The following is a 23,722-nucleotide window of genomic DNA, read 5'->3' on the forward strand; positions in this document are numbered from 1 at the left end:
AATTCTTATAATTATTTTGCTGATTTATAGCTTGTAATGCTATTACTGTTAAAGGGATAGTTTACATCTGTAAAAGACCACCATGCTGTAGTTAATATTTTAATATTAGTATTTTGTAAAACTTTTAATTGAGAAATCTTTGTGCAGTGTTAAATCTAAACACAATAACAATGTACTAGCATCGAAAACCAGAAAATGAAATTGATCAGTGTAGATCTCTAGGATGATTGAAATGCAAAAAAGGTAGTGTCAATAGTGAAAAGTAAGTTAGGCTTATTTAAAATGAAAAGTTTTACATAGTGTAATAAATGAATACTAATTAATAACTTAATGATTTAAAGAACAGGAGTACTTGTGGCACCTTAGAGACTAACAAATTTATTAGAATCTCCATTCTATATGCATCCGAAGAAGTGGGCTGTAGTCCACGAAAGTTTATGCTTAATAAATTTGTTAGTCTCTAAGGTGCCACAAGTACTCCTGTTCTTTTTGCGGATACAGACTAACACGGCTGCTACTCTGAAACCTGTCATTAATGATTTAAGTTTTTTTCTTTTTAACAATGCTGAGATGATGTTAGTAATGAAGGCAAGTGTATATTTAAAGGAGTGTGTTGCCAGTGGTTTATAGTCCACTAGCTGATTAACTTGTAGAATGTTTTCCAGACTTAGTGGTAGGTCTTAAAAGTATTGCATGTGGTTTATCTTTGCAGTGTACCATTGATGTTAAATCACTGCATGCCACAATAGAGCCCCTTTACCTCTTTATGGTGAATTGTACAGGTTTTTTTTTTTTTTTTTTAAATCAGAGCTTTGTCAAAATCCTTTTCTTCCTTGTCCGTCACCCCAGGTGTAGGGGACTTTACTGTGAGCGATGTGAGTTTCCTGCCAGACCCCTGTGCACTTCCTGAACAGCAGAAGAAGCGTTCCTTAAATGAGAAGGATAAACTTATTTATGCCCCACTGTCAGGAGTTGGAGGTGTAGTGTATGACAAAGATGCTGTTTATATTGACCTTGGTGGAAGTCATGCTCATCAAGATGAAGAGGTGAGGAGAAAGTCTGTTTGAGTTCTCTGTTCTCCAGTAGAATATAGTTTCTGCCTAAAGAGCTAAAGAGGCAAAGCAACGGTGCTTGGAAACAGTCGTTTTGTTTTGGTTTAGATTTTTTTTTTTTTAAAGAAACATCATCAACCCAAATGATATGCAAACATATCCTTATCCTTAAATATCTTATTTAACAACCTTTCTTACTACAGTGATTGAGAAACAAAATAGTTTTTGTTTGTTTTTTCCCAATTTCCCTCTCTCAAAAGCTGTGGAAAACAGCTAAGGAAGTAATTAATAATAAATACTTACATAGTTAATGCTCGGAAAGTATCTGAAGAGAAATGAGCTAAGTGTCATGCCATCCCTGAGAGCAGGGCCCATGTATTTAGTCTCATTTTGCAGGTGAGGAAATTGGGGGAGAGTGGTTGTATGTCATCCAAGGAAGTTGCTCTCCGAGGCAGAGCTAGAACTTTTTCTGTCTTGTACTTAGACCATTTCAAATATTATGGTGCATGAGTTAAAATAATATTAAATGTACAGTATGTTTGTTACACACTGGTAAGGAGCCCATCTCTGTAATTTGCATGGTTTAATATTGAGTCTGTTCCTGTTGCCCATTTTTAGGCAGTTTTATCAATTTGTTGATTGTTCAATAGATATTTGCATAATTGATCTGTTAAACAGAAAAAAATCTTTTGGTTTGTCAGGAAGAAGTGAGACCAAATCATGAACTAGTCCAGAGCCTCATCTCCACACATTCCACCATCGATGTTAAGATGGCTTCAAGCAAAGTGTCTCTTTTCATGGACTCCAAACCATTAGGTTCAGAAGATGTGGAAAACCAAGAGTAAGTTTTGAATTTTACCGAGCAGTGGGAGACAGAACAACTTGACTAGAAGAGGCATAACACAGGCAACAGCTTTGGCCATTTGTGTATCTTAATTAATAGCTGTTTCAGTGGGCTGATATTAAAGGTGTGTGGCTTGCTTGCATGGCAGATGCACAGAAAGAATTTGGGAGAGGTTTATTGTAGAAGAGAAAAGGGAGTATGGAGCTCTGAAACTTAAAGCAGACCTGTTTAAACTTCATGACTCTGTTCCCACACCTTCATTAGAACCAGATTAAGATGAGATCATCACACTTATTTTCAGTAGTGATTTTATCAGGGTTTGAACTTGTCTTCTGAGTTAAAAAGCACAGTTTCAGAGTTTCCTACTCTTTTCTGTAGCAGTCCTCCCCTAAACATGGAAAACATAATTCAACCTCAACTAAAAAATAGGTGGGCATGGGAGTAAGGATGCTTCAGGATGTGGACATGGATGTTTATAGGAGAAATAATTGTAGGACAGGAGTATATTTGCTTTCACCTTCAGACATGCATCTATTTTTTCTTCTTTTCTTGGACATTTCTATTTTTGGGCACAGTAAATTATGATTATCCATTAGGTATTAACTTTTCAGAATGGAATAATCAGTACAAGGTTCTCCTTTTGTCAGGTCTTAAGAGGAAAAGAAATCCAAGCTTTATTTGCACTTTCTCTGGTTAGTGTTGTTTCTTCTGGAAGATAAGTAATCATGGTTGTAAATATCACTGGTCTTTGTTTGAGCAACTCTGGGATTGCGGACTTCAAAGTGATGTTCAGAATCTGCTCCAGGAGTATATTTCTAATTATAGAAGAAGTTAGTAATGCCACCCTACAGATAGATTGCTTACCACTTCCCATTATAAGACTGTTATCTGTTGCCTTTAACTCTATTTAACTGTTCAGGTCAGTGTAACTACACCGCTCAGGGGTGGAGTGTAGACCCAGGGCTCAGAGCACCACAGCTAAATACAAGGTAGAACAGATTGCTTAGGATAAGTAGCTAACACACATTTCAAGGGACCATTCAAGAAGAAGTGACCCTTCTGTTAACACCCTTCTGGTAGGGAAGAGAGGAGGGTGGGAAAGCAGCAGTATAGGGGGTTGCTGGTGGGTTGTCGATTATTGTAAAAAGCCATATATCCAATGTCTCTCTTCAGTCCGTGATGTTTAGTGTCTAGCAAAGTTATGAAGTTAAGATTCCAGACGCGCCTTTTGAAAGTGTTGTGCAAGTTTCCTTAGGGAATAGGACTGATAGGTCAGATAAAGAGTGTTCACTTTGTGAAAAGTGTTCACCCATAGGTGATGTGGTGTTTTTGTCTTTCATCATTTTCCTGTGTGAGTTCATTTGAAAGCATAGTAGCATAGTAATTGTCTGGTTTCACCTTGACACAGTTGCTATTGGGGCATTTAATTCACTGGATGAGGTACATCATATGTTGTGATAGGCATGTGTAGGTCCCAGGGATCTTGAAAAGTGTGTTGTGCTGGGTGTCGATCATTGTAGCAATGGAAATATGTTTGCAGGTTTTGCATCTATTGTTCTGGCAGGGTCTGGTGCCGCTTTGAGTTATATCCTGGTCTAAGGGGAGCTTGCTTCTGATGGTGAGCTTGGATTTTTAGTCTTGCTAGACTCTAAAAACTCATGGACTGAATAGACATACTGGATTTTAAGGCTTCTTACAACAATCTATAACCTGCTACCCCGTATTCTCCCTCTCCTCCCTCCGCATCATAGAATATCAGGGTTGGAAGGGGCCTCAGGAGGTCATCTAGTCCAACCCTCTGCTCAAAGCAGGACCAAGCCCCAGTCAGATTTTTGTTCCGGATCCCTAAATGGTCCCCTCAAGGCTTGAACTCACAACTCTGGGTTTAGCAGGACAATGCTCAAACCACTGAGCTATCCCTGAAATTGGTGTGATTATATTGTGGTATTTTGACAAATAAAATATGCAGAATTTTAAAATATTGTGCACAGAATTTTTAATTTTTTGATGCAGATTTCCCCCAAGAATAAAGTGTGTCGGGTAGACCTAGCCTAAGCTTTAAAGTGTCTCTCACCAACAGAAGTTAGTCCAATCAAAGCTATTACCTCACCCATCTTGTCTGTCTAATATCCTGGGACGGACATGGCTACAACAGCATTGCATACAACAATAGTTTTTTCATTTATTTCTCCATATAAAACAGTATTTATCCCCAAATTAGAAAGGATTGAGACTCCATCACCATTGAACACAGTCCATTTTTCCTTCCTTCCTTCCTTCCTTTTTTTTTTTTTTTTTTTAAATAATTCACTCACATAGCAACATGTGATACATTTTTGGTTTTTGTGAGGGTCCTGGGAGCATGGCAATCATAATCTTCAGTAAAAACAAACAAACAACTTTAGTGCAGGCACTCAGTCTAAACTAGTGGACAACAGTGAAGAATCACTAATTTAGTTGTGACATTACCACAATGAGGCTTCTTGAACTAAGAGATTTCTTTAAGTCAGACAGTGTTGCCACTTGTTTTAATGGCACAGGTAGCCATGCTTCTGTTGAGGTCACCCTACCAAAATGTTCTACAGTATTTGTTGGTGACATCAAATGTTTAATTAAAGCCAATTGCATTTTTTTTTTTATCTTGTTCTCCATTGGGAAAGCAGATTTGTGATGCCAAAAGAAGAGAGACAAATTGATTTGAAGACTGGGAGAGTACGTCGGAAGGCAGTGTTTGAAGAAGAAAATGATGATGGAGCAAGTGATGAAGAGGAGGGTCAAAATGAAGAAATGTCTGAGGACGAGATGGATGGAAGTGAAGATGGTGAAGGTGATGATGATGTTGAGGGAGAAAGTGACAAAGAGGTACCAGGGCAAGAGCTAGGTCTCAGGAGTGCCAAGCGTCTGAAAAGAGAGGAGACTACAGAAGAAACTGCAGTGGAACTGCCAGCATTTGCTGATAGTGATGATGATCTTGAGATGAGTTCAGGGGAAGAAGGGGAAACTGACCTTGATGAAAGCAAGGAAGAAGCAGAAGACCATGGAGATGAAGAAGAGAGTGATGAAAAGGAAAGTTCAGACAGCGATTCTGAATCTTCGAGCAGACAAATAAGTAAATTCACACCCTGTGAATTAGGCAGGGAAGATAAAGAACGAAGAGAGAATCATAACCTAGATCACCGCTTGGGTAAAAAAGTGGTTCCCACTACAGATTCTGGAAACTGCACAGCTGAAGAGGCATCTGAATCTGATGCTGAAGGATCCTCCCTGGAAGAGGAGGAAGAAGAAAGATTAAATGATGACTCAGAAGCTGAAGAGTCAGATAGGAAAGGGATTCAGAATGCTCCAGAGAAGAATGTAGATGGTGTTGAATGGGCTGAATCGAAGGCTGTAGAAGATGAGGATGGTGGTGATGATGTTGAAAATCTACTGAAAGAGGAAGAGGAGTATGGAGAAGAAAATGACTTTTCTGCAGACACAGCAGGTACATTTTCAATTTCTCATTTTCCTTTACTGTTCATTGCTGGAGGCAGTCTTTTTTTTTTTTTTTTCCTCCTCCTTGGGAAGTAGTGTTGTCCAGTAGCTAGAGCAGGAAACTGCATCTCAGGAGACCTGGGTTATATTCCTTTGTAAACCATTGATTGTCTGCTTAAGCCTCAGTTTCCCAGACAGTAAAATTGATAATACCTAGCTTTTATAGAGTTCTCTGATCAAAGGCCCTAAAGACATGCAAAATTGTTATCTTTACTGTGATAAGTTTTCAAAAAAGTGAAACTTCTGTATTGTATTTGGAAAAAGTAAACCACCTTTCAGTGATTTTTATTAACAGATGTAATCAGTGTCAGTGGTGAATTTATGATGATGAAAATAGTCTAGTTTAGTCTGCAGGCTCTGGTCTTAATCTTTCTTTTACCCTTTTATTCCTTCAAAAGTTAGGAACCATCTACACTGCAAAACCAACCAAATCACCGGAGCGTGTTACAATACAGGATGAAAAATTAGAGCCATCCATGTATATCTGTGTCACATAACGAGGTTAAAGTCCTGATCCTATCTACCAATTTTAAGTGTATTATAATTGACTCCCTATTTAAGTTTTCTCCCTACTGCAGATGGTCCCTTAGTCTAATACATTGCCAGCGGAGGAAGGAATTTACAGTGTTCTCTCTCTCTCTCTCCCCCCCTGCCCTCTTCAGGTGCACTTAAGTGGAAGGAAGACCTTACCCAAAAGGCAGCCGAGGCTTTTCTGAGACAACAACAGTCGGCTCCCAACCTTCGCAAACTTGTTTATGGAACAGGTAAAAATCCCATGTGTATAAGTATAAGTTTCTCTCCCAGCATCATGATGCTATTGCTCTGATCCCTGTATAGCCTTTTAATCATAGCCATATCAGTTAGCCATAGCTTTTGGAGTCTACTCTTCCATGGGTGAATGAGGAAATAATGGATTTAACTCTCCTTATTGGTAACAGGAGTTCACATTTAGTTTTCCTATATAAAAAGAGAATTTTGTTCTCCTAATTAAACATATCTTAGGCTAGTTTGACCTAGTATTCATCCAGAGGCTTGCTAAACATATATTTGTTGGGTCCTTCCTTTTTGAGATACAGCAATATTTTTCCAGGTGGATAGAAAGTGTGTTAAGTTCCCTTTGGTATATAGTATTTTTCCAAAACATTTAAGCTCAGCTTTTTAAAAATAAAAAAAATCTAGTAGTAGATGCTGTGCACATACCACCTATTTTGGCAACTGGCTATTTATGATCTATCTAATCAGGTGAGATTTTTGCTGTCCTCAATGAATTTTGTCTAAAATTAACCAAGCCTTCCTTGAAAGGTGAGAAAAGTGTTCATTCAGATTATGAATGAAGTTAAATTTATGATGTTTGTTATAAAGTGTATTTTTTAAGATAATGATGGTAATTTGTCAAGAATCGGGCAGTTAGTTTAAAGTGAAGATAAAGCTGTCATTTACATGATGTATGCACCCTGTTTAATTCATAAACGGATACATTTCCAAGCAAGAGACTGGCCCCTAAACATGTACAATTCCTGTTGACGTTACTGGGAGTTCTGCATACTAAGATTTGCAGTATAATGCCCTAAGAAATTACCAATAAATTCACAAACCCAGTGTTAGCAGTTTGCAGACTGGTACAAAACAAATGGGATTTGATTTTGGAGAAATAGACAGCCTTTTTCTAATAGATTGGGTTTTGTTTTGTTTTATTAATTTTGTGTTACATATGGTGTTGAACAAAGACATCACAATTGCTTAATCAAAGAACAGATTTTTCAGATAAATCCAATCATCCGCAAGGCACCTGATTTTTCCGTTAAAGTATGTGAAATTTTACATGTGGAATATATTTTTTCCCACCGTCATGTCCCGTCTAATTAGTTCTCCAACTAAAGACCTGCCTTTGGGTTCTGATCTCAATATAGAATAATTCACTTGCTGCTGCTTTCTCTATAAGGGAATCAAACAATGTATTAGTTTTTCTGCTTTCTTAATACAAGTTGGAACACTGGTCTCCTTACTAATACACCACTTTTATGATTTAATTCCTCTTTCCTCGAACTACATCAGGCATTTAAAGATTTATGGAGCAAGAGAAGTTTTTGATTAATCTAATAAATACATATGATTTGCAGATGATGCTTTTAACTATGGCATTTTATTTAGTGGCTGAGGATGCCGATGAAGAAGATGATGCTGATGAAGAGCTTGGAGGGCTGTTCCACGTCAGCCGTCCTGACAAAGAATCCAAACAAAAGGCTAATGCCCTTGACTGCTCCAAATTTCCAGTGGAAACCCCCCAGGATTGGGATTTAGATGAGGTACTGCTTTTGGAGCGACAGCTCTTACATTCTGTATCCTTAGGAGCACGTCCAGTATGTATCCACTTACACCAGTCTTGAATTACCCTAATAAAGAACTTCTGATATGTCATGGAGACATGAAACTAACTCATATGAATTACAGACAGTTCTGCCTATGTGTCGTCTTCAGAAATTCTCATCTCCTCTTTATCCTCACCAGAGACATTTACGCACAAACAGGATCTTAGGTTTTTTGCTTTTAAATAGGAAGGGGAAGTTAAAGTAAGTAAACTTAATGATAATGAAAGATGCTGGATGGATTGCTGTGATGACTGATGTCATATTATTTATTCACTAAATGGTTACCCCAGAGGCTGTAAACTTCTGTGCTGACTTTGTGCAAAAGTTAATGAGCTTTTGCTTTTTTCTGGCAGGATGATTTCTGGGGGTAGGGAGAGGTTAATTCAGTCTCCTCCAACTCTCTGTGGAGGTAGCCAGGAAGACAGTTTTGATAGTTGTGTTACGATGTGGATAGCATAGGGGTGGGCAAACTTTTTGTCCAGAGGGCCACATCTGGGTATGGAAATGGTATGGCGGGCCATGAATGCTCACAAAATTGGGGGGATGGAGTGCGGGAGGGGGTGAGGGCTCCGACTGGGCGTCCAGGCTCTGGGGTGGGGCTAGGTATGAGGGGTTGGGGGTACAGGAGGGTGGTCTGGGCTGGGACCGAGGGGTTCAGAGGGTGGGAGGGGGATCAGGGCTGGGGCAGAGGGTTGAGGCACAGGGAGAGGTCAGGGGTGCAGGCTCCAGGTGGCGCTAACCACAAGCAGTTCCCGGAAGCAGCAGCATGTCCCCCCTCTGGCTCCTACGCAGCGGCACGGCTAGGTGGCTGTGTGTGCTGCCCCATCTGCAGGCACCGCCCCCGCAGCTCCCATTGGCTGGCAACTGAGGCCAATGGGAGCTGCGGGGGCGGTGCTTAAGGCAGAGGCAGCGTGCGGAAACCCCTAGCTGCCCCTAAGTGTAGGAGCTGGAGGCGGGGACATGCCGCTGCTTCCAGGAGCCACAGAACAGGACAAGCCCCTGACTTTGCTCCCTGGCTGGAGCGTCAGAGCAGGGCAAGCCCTGGACCCCCCTACCTGGGGGAGCTCAAGGGCCAGATTAAAATATCTGAAGGGCTGGATGTGTCCCCCGGGCCGTAGTTTGCCCACCCCTGGGATAGCAAATGGGCTGAGAGCAAGCTGTCTCTCTAAGCCAGAACAAGTATTACAGACAAAGTGTGTCAGCTGTTGAAGTGCTTTGTAGTTGTGAGAAGTGTACAAGTAACACTTTCATTTTACAGGTTATGAACAGTATTCGAGACTGCTTTGTAACAGGAAAGTGGGAAGCAGATAAAGATGCAGCAAAACTGCTGGAGGAAGATGGTAGGTTTGATGCTCTTAGAATATGACTAATGGAGGAAGAACTTCTAGTGAATGCTGTGACTTAATATTTAACCCAAAACTCTGTTATGTATTTAAAAACATTTTACATTAGTAACACCCTTGCCAAGTTCTCTACCTGTTTTACATATTTGAAGCACTATGCAAGCATTAACTGATTTTATTACTATAGCTGGTATCCATCTGTGCACAAAGAGGAGAGAAATAGCAGATTGAGATAGGTAACAGTTTACACTCTTTGAATATAGAATCTGTTTATCATATAGAATAGAAAATAGAATCCCCACTCATGGCTGGTTGGCTTACACTTAGAGATAATCGGCTTTCAGTTTTGTAGGTGAGCTTAGCTGTTCCTTTTGAACAGATGGGATTGAAATGAACAGAAATCCTATTTGCAGAAAGTAAGTCTTGTCTCTTTGCCTTGCTGAAAAGTTGGAATTTTAGTGTTGGAGAATTTATGGAGATACTGTTTTTAATTTCAAATATAATTTTATTATCTCCAAAGCAAACTGTTTGACTATTAATAACTTTTGTAGAGCAAACTTCCATTTTTTAAAACCTTTTTGAAATTACTGGATCCATTTTAGATTTTTACTCTCCCTGCAGTGTCTGCCTCCACATCCTGATGGAAGCTGGAGGCTCAGGTTGCTTTGCTGATAACTTAGCGGGCAGTGTTTAAGCAGAGATAATGATAGGGTGGCTTCCAATTGTGTGGCTTTCACTTTGAGAGATGCAGAACTTCACTTGAATTTTGAGGAGCTGGAGATGTGTGAAGAAGGTTGCTGATGGTGCATTTCCAAAAGGAAGAGCTACTGAAAAGCTGGATTGCTGCTCACTTTCTACAGGATGTGGAAAAGTGGTGGGAAGAAAATGTGATAAATCTTACAGCAACCAAAATGTGAAGTATTAGTGAGAAATAAATATGCACAAAATAACAAAGGGCTTAGAAGTGTTACAGAGCAGTGCAAAAATGTTGCTAACTTACGGATTTCTTGGCTGCTGTATTTACAGAAGAACTGTATGGTGATTTTGAAGACCTTGAAACAGGGGTTGTGCACAAAGGAAAACCAGCAGCAGGAGGAGATGATGAGGTATGATCTCTAGCTTGATTGTTCATCAACTGCTCACATTTAATGTGTGTTTCTCTGCATGGTGGGTTGTTCTGTTTAGAACATCCTTCAGCTTCGTAGCCCAACTGGAAAGTCGCTCGTAAATCAGTAGAAACAAGGCTGCTGTAATGAAGAGAACATTTTGGTGTCTGAGAGACTGGAATGAAATAGATACAGTCTCCTTTCTTTTATTTTCATTAGGATCAGATGTGCTTTTAATTTCAGGGGATCAAATAAACTATATTATTCCTTACATGGAGCTCATAATTGTAGGGGAGCAGAAATCAATTTACCATAGTTCACAGTAGAGGGCAGGCTTAATCAACTTGCTGGGTCTGAAAATCAAGTTTGTGGGTGATGGATGGTACAAGTCGAACATGATCCTGACTGCTAATACCTTGTATTTTCATGTTGTTTTTTCCTAAGTAGTGTCATAAAATAGTGGAAAACAAATGGAAGATTAGGGTGGATCACAGACAAAAGTTGTCAAAGTGAATTTATGCTGTAGTGTTAAATGCTGCTATGTAACATGCCCTAGTCTATGGGCTTGTCTACACCATGCTCCAGAGGCACAGCTGTGCCACTGCAGCGCTTCACTGTAGACGCTACCTACACCTTCTGTCGATCTAGCACTATCTGCACTGGGGTTAGGTTGGTTTAACTACTCCAGTCTGATGTGTGGATTTTTCACACCCCTGAATGACGTAGTTGAGCTGACTTAATTTTCTAGGGTAGATCAGGCCTACATGCTTTGAGATCAGTATTGTGCAATATACATTTTATGGGAAAGGGCACGGTTCTAAACTTGGTCTCGTAATAATGATGGGGAAATTTGTTTTATGTTAGTGCTATGTTGCTTTTAAGTTTGTCATCATTAGGGCTTTCTAATTTTGCAAGGCATAGTAATATAGAGTGTACCTTTGTATTGGTGACATTCACCTTTTTACAGAAAGCCAGCCCTTTTTTGAGGGCTATTGTGGCACCTACTTGGTGATGAGGCCTTGCGCTAGTCCCAGGTGGATGAATTTCACCCAGCGTTTGATCTTTCATGGAATCATAGTTTTTTCTGTCCAATTTCTAATTTCTATTTGGCCCACCTAACCCTGACTGATACAGGATTGTTCCCTGCAGTATATTCTTTGGTGACTTCAAACAATGGGCTTCCACCATTTCTCTGGAGGGACTATTCCACTGTCTCATAGATCTCACTGTTATATATATTTTTTCTGATATTCAGTCTAATTTGTTCTTTGCTTAATGTCATCCTATTACTTCTGTTTAAACCTGCCTGAGTAGTTCTTTGTTGAGCAATATATAGAGAGAGATACTGGGAAATGCACCTTGCTATTATATTGAAGCAATAGCTCCACAATGGGTAAGGATGAGACTAGTTTATTGTTTAAAATGTGATTTTTTCTAAGTACTCTGAAATCTACATACTTATTTTCAAATTACTGTGCCTCATGGTGTGTCCAGGGTAGGATTAGTGGTTCTGAGATGCAGCTCCCTTAAAAAAAATGCATGACATGAAAATATTACAGTTCTTATAATTTTTTCTGTACACACTTGGGCCTCAAACTATGGCTCTGATCCTTCCCAAACTGGTATCATCTGCTCAGGATTGATTTCAGATAAAGAGCTGACTGCAGTAATGAAATTTTTCTAAAGCTTACCTGCGAAGTAAAATTGTCTGGGGAATTGGTATTCCACAATAGGAACTGAGATAGACTTTGAGAGAGGGAAGAGGAGAAGGTACTTTAAGATGAATGGATCAGTCTGAGAGGAGCGCTAAGAGCTATTATATCAGCTTCTGTTCATCTTCCTGGGGTGGTGTTATTGATTTGAGAACATCCCACTGAGATGACTGAACCATTTCATACCTCTGCCACCCTCCTATGCTGCTGAGGGTTGTGCAGAGCCCCTTCCCTCTGAAGAGGAGTCTGGGGTTCCCTCCACTCCGTTTTGCCGCCTCCTGCTGGTAGACGTGCTCTTCCTAGCCCATCAGTCACCATCTTCTCTTTTTTTCCCATGGCTTCTCCAACACTACTGGAAGGGACAGGAGACAGGCACAGCTGGTAGCTGAGTGGGAGTAAGGTTCCAAGGAAGCCTTCTTGTGCCCTTCCCACTCCCACAATCATGGTCCTCTCCTTATCACCGCCTACTAAAAAAAAAAAAAAACAAGGAAAATTCACTGCCCCAAAACTTTGTTAGTGGAGAATTAAGGTTCACTGGCAGTGCCTTGTACCCTTCCAGAGCACAGAGTGTCTATCCTTAGACCTCTGAAAACCAGGAAATAAAAAGTTAAGAGGATTAAGTATAGGCGCATTCAATGTTCTGGAAGAGTACGTGAATTCAGTTGACAATGGAATCATGAGCTAATCTGTAGTAATAGGGACCAAATTTATTTGGGCAAATAAATGTTGAAGATATAGAAAATATTGCAAATTTTTGATTTTTTTTTTTTAATTGAAGATTTTTTTTGCTTATTTGTGAAATTATTGCTAATGTCCAAACTTCCCCCAGTCCATCATCTCTGGCACAGTACCTCACTCCTGATGGGCAACACTCGTGTATTATTCAAGTCCTGATGCACATTCTTTTTTATTAATATGTTTATTTTAACTTAAGAATGATAAATTATGCCAATTCCAAGCTCTAAGCACTCTTGGCATACATTAAAAATGCAATCCATAGCAATAAAAATACCATTTATTTTAATATTCGTTTGAAAAGCTTTCTGATGAGGACAAAAGGAATGAGAGACCATGGAAACACATTTCCACTTCTTATTGAAGACCTTCTCCATCTGGTGAATTTATTATTAAATAGTTTATCATTTTTGGATGAAAAGCTGTGGTTATGACCGTTAACATTATTAAATAGACCCTGGTCTACACTTGAAATTTAGATTGACCTACCTGTGGCGCACAGGTGTGTGTGACCTAGCCATTGTTGTAGATGCAGTTAAGGTCAATGCAAGAACTCTTCTTTCGATTTAGCTACCACAGTTTAGGGAGGTGGATTGCCTACATTGATGGAAAAGCGTCTTCTCTTTCTTGCTAGGCTGGAAGTGAAGGAGAAGAAGAGGATAAAGAAGGAAAAGAACCCAAAGCAGGAGAGGAGGAGGAGAAGAAAAAGCGCATGGACAAGAAACGCAAATTGAAGGAGATGTTTGATGCTGAATATGATGAAGGGGATGCCACATACTTCGATGATCTCAAAGGGGAAATGCAGAAACAAGCTCAGGTACAAGCTGTCAACTTGGCTATTTGTCTGACTATGAAGCTTCTTAAGTACCACGCACTCTTTCTCTGGGGGACTCCTAGGGCACGTCTTCACTGGCAACGGCAGTGCTTTAACGTGGCTTATGTAGTCGCAGCAGAGCACTGGGAGAGAGCTCTGCCAGCGCTCTTAAAAAAACCACCTTCACCAGGGGAATAGCTCCCAGTGCTGGTGACTTTACTGGAGTGACTTTAAGCTCAGCTCCCAGGGCTGGTGCACTGTCTACACTGGCACTTGACAGCACTGAAACTTGCAGCGCTCAGGGGGGTGTTTTTTCACACCCCGAGCGGGAAAGTTGCAGCGCTGTCAAGTGCCAGTGTAGACAAGCCCTTAGATTCAGCAACCACTGATAGCTTTTCAGCATTTATGTGCAAAACCCCATACGTTTAGAGGGATGTTTTTAATGGGTGAATAGTGTGATTCCATCACCATTTTTTAAAAAACAAAATACTAAGTCTTTTGAAGCTCTTCCTTTTAATTGACTTATTGAGTCATTATTGCTACTAAAACGTGGCACTCGCCTAAAGCTACCGTGTAAATGTTAGCTGTTTAGGGGTTCCCAAGCTGTGGTCCGTGGAACACTTAATGGTTGTTTGCAGAGAGCTAGCTAGTCACGTGGTAGGTGTTTTCAATGGAAAGAAATATCAACTGGGAAGGGGATATGAAATTAAAAGCAAGTGTAGTCTGTGATTTACCTTTAAAGAGATCAAAATCTTTATTGTACTGACTACAGCTAAAAATACAAAAATACTTTGCTAATAATTACTTATTCTTTTAAGCAATTGCTGTGGTTGCCATATGGATATTAAGGCATCACAAGCAAGTAAATAGGTGTCCACAAGGCAAAATGTACATCAGAATGTACTCCACACTTGAAAAATGTGAGAACCTCTGTTCCAGATGTGTGGTGATCATTTTCAAAGACGTTTGAGACACAATTTGAACTGGTAACTCTGCTGCAATGTTTAGTTGTTAAATGAAACCCTGAATGTAGTTTTTAACATAGCTTTTTGTATTACACTGACATCTTTCTGAAGAACCTTGCCGATTTATATCATAGTGTAAGGTTATTTAAAAAAAAAAAAAGAGACCCATAGTGTACACCATCTTATCTAACAAAATCTTGCTCAGATTAGCCATTAACTCAGTTGTACCAGTTTGCATTAGTCTCTGACATAAGTACCAAACAACTAGACCTTGTGTTCTAATGTGCTTGCATAAGAACACTTAAAATGTAAACAAGCCTCTTCCAGTAAAAAAGAGAGCCAATTTAGAGCTCCTGCACTTAAGGCCTGTTAGGGAAACGTATTCTAGTGATCCTCAAGCAGTGTATTGCCAACACAGGCCAGAGAGAGAGAGAGCCCAAGTATATTGGAGAAATCCAAAGACTTCAGAAATGTACTTGAACCACAGGATTTATCCTATATGTTAGACTCCAACATCTGCACAAACAGCATCAAGAACAATCGGTAGTGGCATAGCAAAATATAGATGTTCCTAGCAGTACAAAAACAGAGGGAAAGAACCCTCCTGTTAGTTTCAAGGATCTTTTGTTAATTACATAGAATCTTAGGGCACGTCTTCACTACCCGCCAGATTGGCAGGTAGCAATCTATCTATTGGGGATCGACTAGTGAAGACGCGATAAAATCGATCCCCGATGGCTCTGCCGTCGACTCCGGAAATCCACCGCGGCAAGAGGCGGAAGCGGAGTCGACAGCAGCGTGGCAGCGGTCGACTCGCTGCCATCCTCACAGCCAGGTAAGTCGACCTAAAATACACTTGTGTATCTTAGGTCGACCCCTCCTCCCCCCGTAGTGTAGACCTAGCCTTAGGTACACATAGCATCTCGCCGATAAAGACAGGCCCTCAAATAGGGCACAAGTGTTAGATGATTTAGGAGCTCACATCCCATTTTCATAACTGATTATGGTGCCCAGATCATTTAGAACCATAGAAGATTAGGGTTGGAAGAGACCTCAGGAGGTCATCTAGTCCAACCCCCAGCTCAAAGCAGGTCTAGCACCAACTAAATCATCCCAGCCAGGGCTTTGTCAAGCCGGGCCTTAAAAACCTCTAAGGATGGAGATTCCACCACCTCCCTAGGTAACTAATTCCAGTGCTTCACCACCCTCCTAATGAAATAGTGTTTCCTAATATCCAACCTACACCTCCCCCTCTGCAACTTGAGACCATTGCTCCTTGTTCTGTCATCTGCCACCACTGAGAACAGCCGAGCTCCATCCTCTTTGAAACCCCCCTTCAGGTAGTTGAAGGCTGCTATCAAATCCCCCCCCCACTCTTCTCTTCTGCAGACTAAACAAGCCCAGTTCCCTCAGCCTCTCCTCGTAAGTCATGTGCCCCAGCCCCTTGATCATTTTCATTGCCCTCCGCTGGGCTCTCTCCAATTTGTCCACATCCTTTCTGTAGTTGGGGGCCCAAAACTGGACACAGTACTCCAGATGTGGCCTCACCAGTGCTGAATAGAGGGGAATAATCACTTTCCTCGATCTGCTGGCAGTGCTCCTACTAATGCAGCCCAATATGCCGTTAGCCTTCTTGGCAACAAGGGCACACTGCTGACTCATATCCAGCTTCTCATCCACTGTAATCCCCAGGTCCTTTTCTGCAGAACTGCTGCTTAGCCAGTCGGTCCCCAACCTGTAGCGGTGCATGGGATTCTTCCTTCCTAAGTGCAGGACTCTGCACTTGTCTTTGTTGAACCTCATCAGATTTCTTTTGGCCCAATCCTCCAATTTGTCTAGGTCACTCTGTATCCTATCCCTACCCTCCAGCGTATCTACTTCTCCCCCCCAGCTTAATGTCATCTGCGAACTTGCTGAGGATGCAATCCATCCATCATCCAGATCATTAATGAAGATGTTGAACAAAACCAGCCCCAGGACCGATCCCTGCGGCACTCCGCTTGATACCAGGTGCCAACTAAACATCGAGCTGTTGATCACTACCTGTTGAGCCTGACAATTTAGCCAGCTTTCTATCCACCTTATAGTCCATTCATCCAATAAATACTTTTTTAACTTGCTGGCAAGAATACTGTGGGAGACCATATCAAAAGCTTTGCTAAAGTCAAAATATATCACGTCCACTGCTTTCCCCATATCCACAGAGCCAGTTATCTCATCATAGAAGGCAATCAGGTTGGTCAGGCATGACTTGCCCTTGGTGAATCCATGTTGACTGTTCCTGATCACCTTCCTCTCCTCCAAGTGCTTTATTTAGGCACTTTTTTTAGGCACTTTTTGAAATTTTACCCTAACTTCAGTATTCTAAGGATCTGTCCAGAAAGTCACTTGTTTCTTCTGGGCACTGTACTCCGGGTAGAGCAACATGCCCAGATGTGTTTCAGACTTTCCTATATAAAGCTGGATCTGCTGTTTCCTAAAGGGAGCTGCAAAGGAAAGGATTTGTGGTGGCAGACATCTGTTACTCTGAAGTAAGTTACTAGAACTATTAGGGCTATCCAGACAGATACCACATAAATTAGTGTTAATTTGCTTTTCAAGTAAAACTGAAACCTTCTGCACAAGCCTTGCTCATACCCATTAAAATTTTTCCTCTCCATCTTTCTCACATAGCTTAATCGGGCTGAATTTGAAGACCAGGATGATGAATCCAGAGTTCAGTACGAGGGCTTCCGCCCTGGGATGTATGTTCGAATAGAGATTGAGAATATCCCATGTGAATTTGTGCTTAATTTTGACCCTCACTATCCAATCATCCTGGGTGGTTTAGGCAACAGCGAAGGAAATGTAGGATATGTACAGGTATGGAGCCAAAGCTGTGTGTGCTGTGGATAGTGGTATAGCTGTGATTCAGTAGGCATGGTATTGCTGTTTATTTTTATTTCCTATTTGGCAAATGTAATTAATAGCTAAAAAAATTGAGATAGATCCTTCATCTGAGGTCCTTATGCTGAAAAAAGAGAGAGCTTTCGGCATGGTTAATTTAAAAGTCCAATGTTTGAGATTGTAACTTGGCTGCTATCCTGTTTTAATACTGGTTTGATGGTCAGAAGGAAAATGTTATCATTTTTGTTATTTTGGTATTTATATTACATTAGAACAAGGAGGCCCCTCCCCCCATTTTCCTAGTTGCTGAACAAGCTCATGCAAACACATTTGCAGTTCCCTAGGGTCTATAATCTAAGGCCTTGGCTACACTTACCCGCTAGTTCGGCGGCTGGCAATCGAACTTCTGGGTTCGACTTATCGCGTCTAGTCTGGACGCGATAAGTCGAACCCGGAAGTGCTCGCCGTCGACTGTGGTACTCCAGCTCGGCGAGAGGAGTACCGCAGAGTCGACGGGGGAGCCTGCCTGCCGAGTGTGGACCAAGGTAAGTTCGAACTAAGGTACTTCGAACTTCAGCTACGTTATTCACGTAGCTGAAGTTGCGTACCTTAGTTCGAATTAGGGGGGTAGTGTAGACCTGGCCTAAGGCTTTGTCTACGCCACAGACCTTACAGTGGCACAGGTGTAAGGTCTCCCGTGTAGCTGCTCTATACCAGAGGGAGAGAATTCTTCCACATAATTAAACCACCCCTGACGAGCAGCGGTAGCCATGTAGGTGGGAGAGCATCTCCCGTCGACATAGCGCTGTCCACACCAATGCTTTTGTCAGTGAAATTTTTGTCGCTCACTGGGGTGTTTTTTCATCCCCCGACTAACAAAAGTTTTACCGACAAAAGTGCTAGTTTAGACAAAGTCTAAATAAGGCAAATTACAATCAAAGGTTTGGGAAAAGGGATAGATAGATGTATGTGTATGTATGTAATCTGTGTGTGTATTGTATACACACAGTTTTAAAAAATTTTAAATAGATGAAATGCCAGCTGTCTTAGTTTGTCATCCTGACCATCACGAATAGACATGTTTTAAAAAAATAAAGTTCTTTGGTGGTTAAACAAGCATTTAGGAAGGATGGAAATTGCTTCAATAATCACTGATATTAGGGCTAATTCTGTGCTTTTAATATTGTTAATCTTTTCTTTTAACTAGTTACGTCTGAAAAAACATCGTTGGTATAAGAAGATACTTAAAACACGGGACCCTATAATCTTCTCCTTGGGGTGGAGGCGATTTCAGACTATCCCTATGTACTACATTGAAGATCATAACGGGCGTCATAGGCTTCTTAAGTATTCACCACAGCATATGCATTGTGGAGCAACGTTTTGGGGTAAGAATTACTTAGATTTACAATCTACAACCATGTGGTAAACTGCAAAACTCCCTAGCCTTAGAGGAGGCATTAGGATTTTCCTATACAAATAACCATCTGATAACTTTGGGGAAAGGAAGAATCACTTAAAACAAATGTTTATTCCCCACAGGATATAAAATAATACTAAGAATTAGCAAATGTGCAGTATGGTTAAGAGAGAGAAGGGAGGTCGAGAGGGAACTATCTAACTCCTTCATGCAGGGCTCCAGTCAAATTCTGATTAGCCTGCTGGGATATTGCATCAAGGGGGAACTGGTGACTGTATGTCCAGAAAGAGAGAGAATGTTAAGGGCCCAGTCCTGCAAACACTTGCTCATGGGAGTTATTTCACTCACACAAGTAATTCCATTCACTTCAAAGTGGGACTACTTATGTGAGTAATGTGCTGAATGACTAGTTTAACCTGTCTTTTTTTTTTTTTGGTGGGGGATATAGAATACATCATTCTAAACACGCTAATATTATTTCATCATTCTGAGACTACCTTTAAACAATAGCCAGTTCTTGTCTAGCCAAACAGGTCATAATTTGTTTTATTCAACTTTGGTTTTAGGCCCCATCACTCCCCAAGGGACAGGATTTTTGGCAATTCAGTCAGTCAGTGGCACAACGGTAGGTTTATTATCACAAAATGTTACTTGGCTCTTTCTGTAGATCATTGTATCAAACAGTGAATTTTATTGGAAAGCGTACTTATGCTAAAACAAGGATATGACAGGATCTTTGAAGATCTTTTAAAATTTGTAAGGCACTCAGATACTGTGATGATGAGCATGGGATGAAGACATAGAGAAGGAGCTAGATAGATACTTCATTTGGTAAAGGTTTGAATGGAGTGATATATTCCTACTCCTGCTGGGCTGATGTTCCAAGTGTATAGGATAACCTCATTATAGTGAGATCAGATTAACTGAAGAGCAGTGACATACCTGACACAAGAGTTTCTTTCCTGCACTGTGATTGATCTGAAACCCTATTTGCCAGAAATATTACGGGTGTCTCTTCAACATTGTTGATCAACGGTGGTGTGCATACTATATTAAAGTATGCTTTTGGTTGTGTATACATTTAGGCTATGTGTAACACTTAGAGCACAGATTCCCAACTGTGGGTCGCACCATCAGCAGCTGGATTTGGAGGTCCAGGGGATCAGTTTCAGCCTGCAAGACGATGTCATCTTTCCCCTGAACGTGTCCAGACCTGTTTCACAGACACTTCACCAGAGCACTGCCATTTTGTAGATCAGATGCCTCCTGGTGTGGCATTTGTGGAGCAGGTCTGGACACCTTGCCTATGTGGAGGTGGCTGTGCAAGCATCCAGCTGAGGGACTTGAATGCAGAAGATCCTTGACTGTGGGCAGCAGCCTCATCAACAGAGCATCCTTTCTACTTAAGCTGGTAGGAGCCTGCGCTAGCCTTTTCTGACATGGAAATCAGCAGTGGCTTGTATGGGCCCTACCTTAGGGAATTTATCTTCTTTTATGCCACTCTGAGTACCCTGTTGGCACTCAAGGGTAAAGAATCATTGTAAGTCACTGTCTCTGTGCTGCCCTAGTTTCACCACATGTAGCTTTCCTGAGTCCTGGCCTCATGTGCTTAACAGTGAATTCCTCTTTCTGCTTTGTGATAAGAGGCACAATGGACTCATTTTTATGCATAGTATCTGCTTCAGCCTCCAGTAGAGAGTCGACTGATGCAGTTATGAACAAAAAACAAGAGTCCAAGAAACGTGCTCACAAATGATGAGGCTTTCTTTAATTATGGCTTCATCAGAAAATAAGAATAGCCCTACTGGGTCAGGGCAAAGGTCCATCTAGCCCAGTATGCTGTCTTCCGACAGTGGTCAATGCCAGGTGCTTCAGAGGGAATGAACAGAACAGGTAATCATCAAGTGATCCATCCCCCGTCACTTATTCCCAGCTTCTGGCAGTGTTTTAGTCAAGAACGAAGAAAGGCCAAAATGCCTGCTATGTCACACAGTGTTATCTTGTGAAAGCATGAAGCCTAATAAACTTAAACGACACTTGGAAACGCTTCACAAGGACCACATAGGAAAAACAAAGTCACTTGTCCAGCTCCAAAACGAACTTTCCCATCAACATTTGCAATTCGAGAGAGCCATGTCTGTCTCTGACCAAGCTCAAAAGGCATTTGAGAGGAATTACCACATCGCACAGACCAAGAAGCCTCTCGCAATTGTAGAGACTTTGATTTTGCGAGCTGCAATCAATATGGTGAACATAATGTGCAAAGAAAACAAGGCAAACAATCTCAGAGCCATACCACTCTCCAATCCTCCGCTTCAGTGTGCTTTTGAAGTAATAGCAGCAGATCAGGAAAACACAGTGGTGGAGCGTCTGGAAAACCCGGATGCTTTTGCTCTTCAAGTTCACGTGAGCACTGAGTGCCATGATGCAAATTTCTTGGCTTTTGAGGGCCATGAAATACAGTGTTTGATGTGCTACATGCAAGACAAAAATATACCATGTGATCGCATGGTGGGCTTTTTCACAGATGGAACTCCAGCTATGGCAGGCCACAAAGCAGGTCTGCGTGCCTCAGTAAAGAAAGTTGCTCTGTCTCCTGTGTGGATTCATTGCATACTTCACAGAGACCAACCAGCATCTAAAACTCTGAGTCCAGAGCTAGGTGAAGTTTTGCAGCAGGTCTCATCTATTGTGAACTACATCAAGGTTCGCATCTCTGCAAAACTGTATGAAGAAATAGGGTCTGATCATGACGTGCTGTTGTTCCACACTGAAGTTTATGGTTCTCGAGAGGAAAAATACTGGGATGATTTTTTCAGCTGAGAGACTAGCTGCATGCCCTGCAATAGACTGCAAAAAGAGTGAATTCTTTGATTTTCTTTGTGACCAAAGGGAGATGTGCCTTCTTGCCTATGTCACAGATACATTTGGGAAATTGAATGAATTGAAAACAGGTCTGCAAGGAAAAAACACCCACATCCTTCAGCTGAGTGATAGAATCCCAGGATTCATAAAGAAAATTGTTTTCTGGAAGAATAATCTATTGAAGACAAACTATGAATTCTTCCCGCAGCTTTGCAAGTTCCTATTTGACAATGAAATTTTTCTGCCTCCCACACAGGTGATGGCTGAGCATCACAGCCAGCTGGAGGAACGGTTTTCATCCTTTTTCCACAACTTGGATGTGACAAAGTATAATTGGATGTGACACCCCTTTCAGTGTAAGCCTGATGCCATGGACTTGCCAGCAGCTGAAATCAAATAGCTCATTGAAATTTCCTGTGATTGATTCTTGTGAGGAACATATGTCCAACTTTGTCTCCTGGTGTTCTTGTTCACTGTCCAGAATGAATATCCTGCACTCTCAAACATGCACTGTGAAACTGATGGTGCCATGCACAAGCACATATTTGTGTGAAGCTGGGTTCAGCACACTTGTGTCCATCGGCTGATATCAATCTACCGTTGATGTCACATTGGAGATTAGAGGTGCAATTTCCACCATGCCACCAGACTTTGAGAAGCTGTGTTGCAACACGCAAGCCCATGTGTCACTTGAGAGATCATTAAATAAGATGCTTAATGTGTAAATTCCTTGGATTCTTTGGCTGCTATGTTGCTGTCTGGGGTTATAGGAAAGAGTAAGTTTTAAAATGGGGTCATGCAGGCAAAAGATTTGGGAACCCCTGATTTAGAACTAGAGTTGTAATTCCCAGCACACGCAGATGTACATGTGCTAGCTGTTGTTGAGCTAGCATGCTAAAAATTAGTAGTGTAGCTGCAGTGAGTGACAGCACAGGAACTTAGCAGGGGATTAAGGCGAGTTTGTTCTAGGCATGGCTAGCCTATGTTGCTATTTTTAGCATGCTAAATCCATGAGAGCTCGTGCAAATAAGTCTGTGTGAGGTGGGAATCACAACCCTAGCTCCAAGTGTAGGTATGCCTTTATTGTACGTACACTTGTATGCACTTACACCACATATTAAGGAATTCAGATCGCTCCCTGGCGAGCCCAGTAGTAACTCTTGAGGCGTTGTTTTGTTAACCCAGCCCTGAGAGAAGTGCATGTGTGTCTTCTTTTATATTGCCTTTCTGTTTGGTTTTTAAATATTTAAAGGATATCTTCATATCTCAACAAGAGAGGTATGATTGTTATTACAGTACACAAAGTCCCTTTGCTCTGAGCCCTTCTGCATGTGTGCATGTAAAATTCTTTTTCATGAAGAAACGGAGTGCAGAGTACAGTAGAAAATGGGGAAAAAATCTTAAAGATGACTTTTTCATTTGAATAGCCATTCTGAATAGCTCATTAATGGGTGCTAGGGATGTGACATTGGCAGTAACTCAGCCAGTTTTCATGAAGTTGATTTTAGTTTGCCATGCTGCAGTGCTACTGTTGAAGTTGTACAGTCTGTGAACTCTGGTTATGACATGTCATGAAATAGTATCTATCAAGTGAGATCTTCAGTCGCTGCATTAGGATTGTTGTTGTACACATTTAATGATCTATCAATCATCTATACTGTTGTACATTTCAGCCTGATTTCCGGATAGCTGCCACAGGAGTCGTGCTTGATTTAGATAAATCCATAACAGTTGTGAAGAAATTAAAGCTGACTGGTTTCCCATTTAAAATTTACAAAAACACATCATTTATTAAGGTATGTGTGTATACTGTAATCCTGCTAGAATGAAGGTCAGAAGGAAATGCAACTTTGGGCTCTGTTCATCAGTCTCTTCAGGCAGAAGTCTCAAAGTAATGGGAATTTTGCTGAGTTAGGGATGTTGAATAGGGTTTTTGGCCTTGTAATTTTTTTTTAAAGCATATTCAATACATTTTGTAAAAGTATCTTACAGGGAATATAAATTATTATGACTACGTCCATTAGTCAAACCTCACTCTTCTAAACTCTGTTGTGCCAAATACAGTACTGTCTTCCAGCGG

General features: G+C 41.1%; 1 protein-coding gene across 5 annotated transcripts in view; it reads left to right on the top strand.

Moving 5' to 3' along the window:
* The window catches only part of BMS1 (BMS1 ribosome biogenesis factor), a 43,192-nt gene that overhangs the window by 14,520 nt on the left and 4,950 nt on the right, over positions 1-23,722 (top strand). For 4 of the 5 annotated variants that reach the window (XM_065551743.1, XM_008170526.4, XM_024107227.3 and 1 more), the window contains exons 8-19: positions 850-1,046; positions 1,754-1,893; positions 4,560-5,377; positions 6,090-6,191; positions 7,579-7,733; positions 9,055-9,136; positions 10,166-10,245; positions 13,327-13,509; positions 17,145-17,333; positions 18,565-18,745; positions 19,344-19,402; positions 23,316-23,438. In XM_065551743.1, the coding sequence (XP_065407815.1) occupies positions 850-1,046; positions 1,754-1,893; positions 4,560-5,377; positions 6,090-6,191; positions 7,579-7,733; positions 9,055-9,136; positions 10,166-10,245; positions 13,327-13,509; positions 17,145-17,333; positions 18,565-18,745; positions 19,344-19,402; positions 23,316-23,438 (2,309 nt within the window). Of the gene's footprint in view, positions 1-849; positions 1,047-1,753; positions 1,894-4,559; positions 5,378-6,089; positions 6,192-7,578; positions 7,734-9,054; positions 9,137-10,165; positions 10,246-13,324; positions 13,510-17,144; positions 17,334-18,564; positions 18,746-19,343; positions 19,403-23,315; positions 23,439-23,722 lie in introns of all 5 variants that reach the window. The other variant, XM_042856160.2, reaches the window with a different exon arrangement.

This window comes from Chrysemys picta, chromosome 7 (genome assembly GCF_011386835.1).
Source record: "Chrysemys picta bellii isolate R12L10 chromosome 7, ASM1138683v2, whole genome shotgun sequence".
NCBI lineage: Eukaryota > Metazoa > Chordata > Testudines > Emydidae > Chrysemys > Chrysemys picta.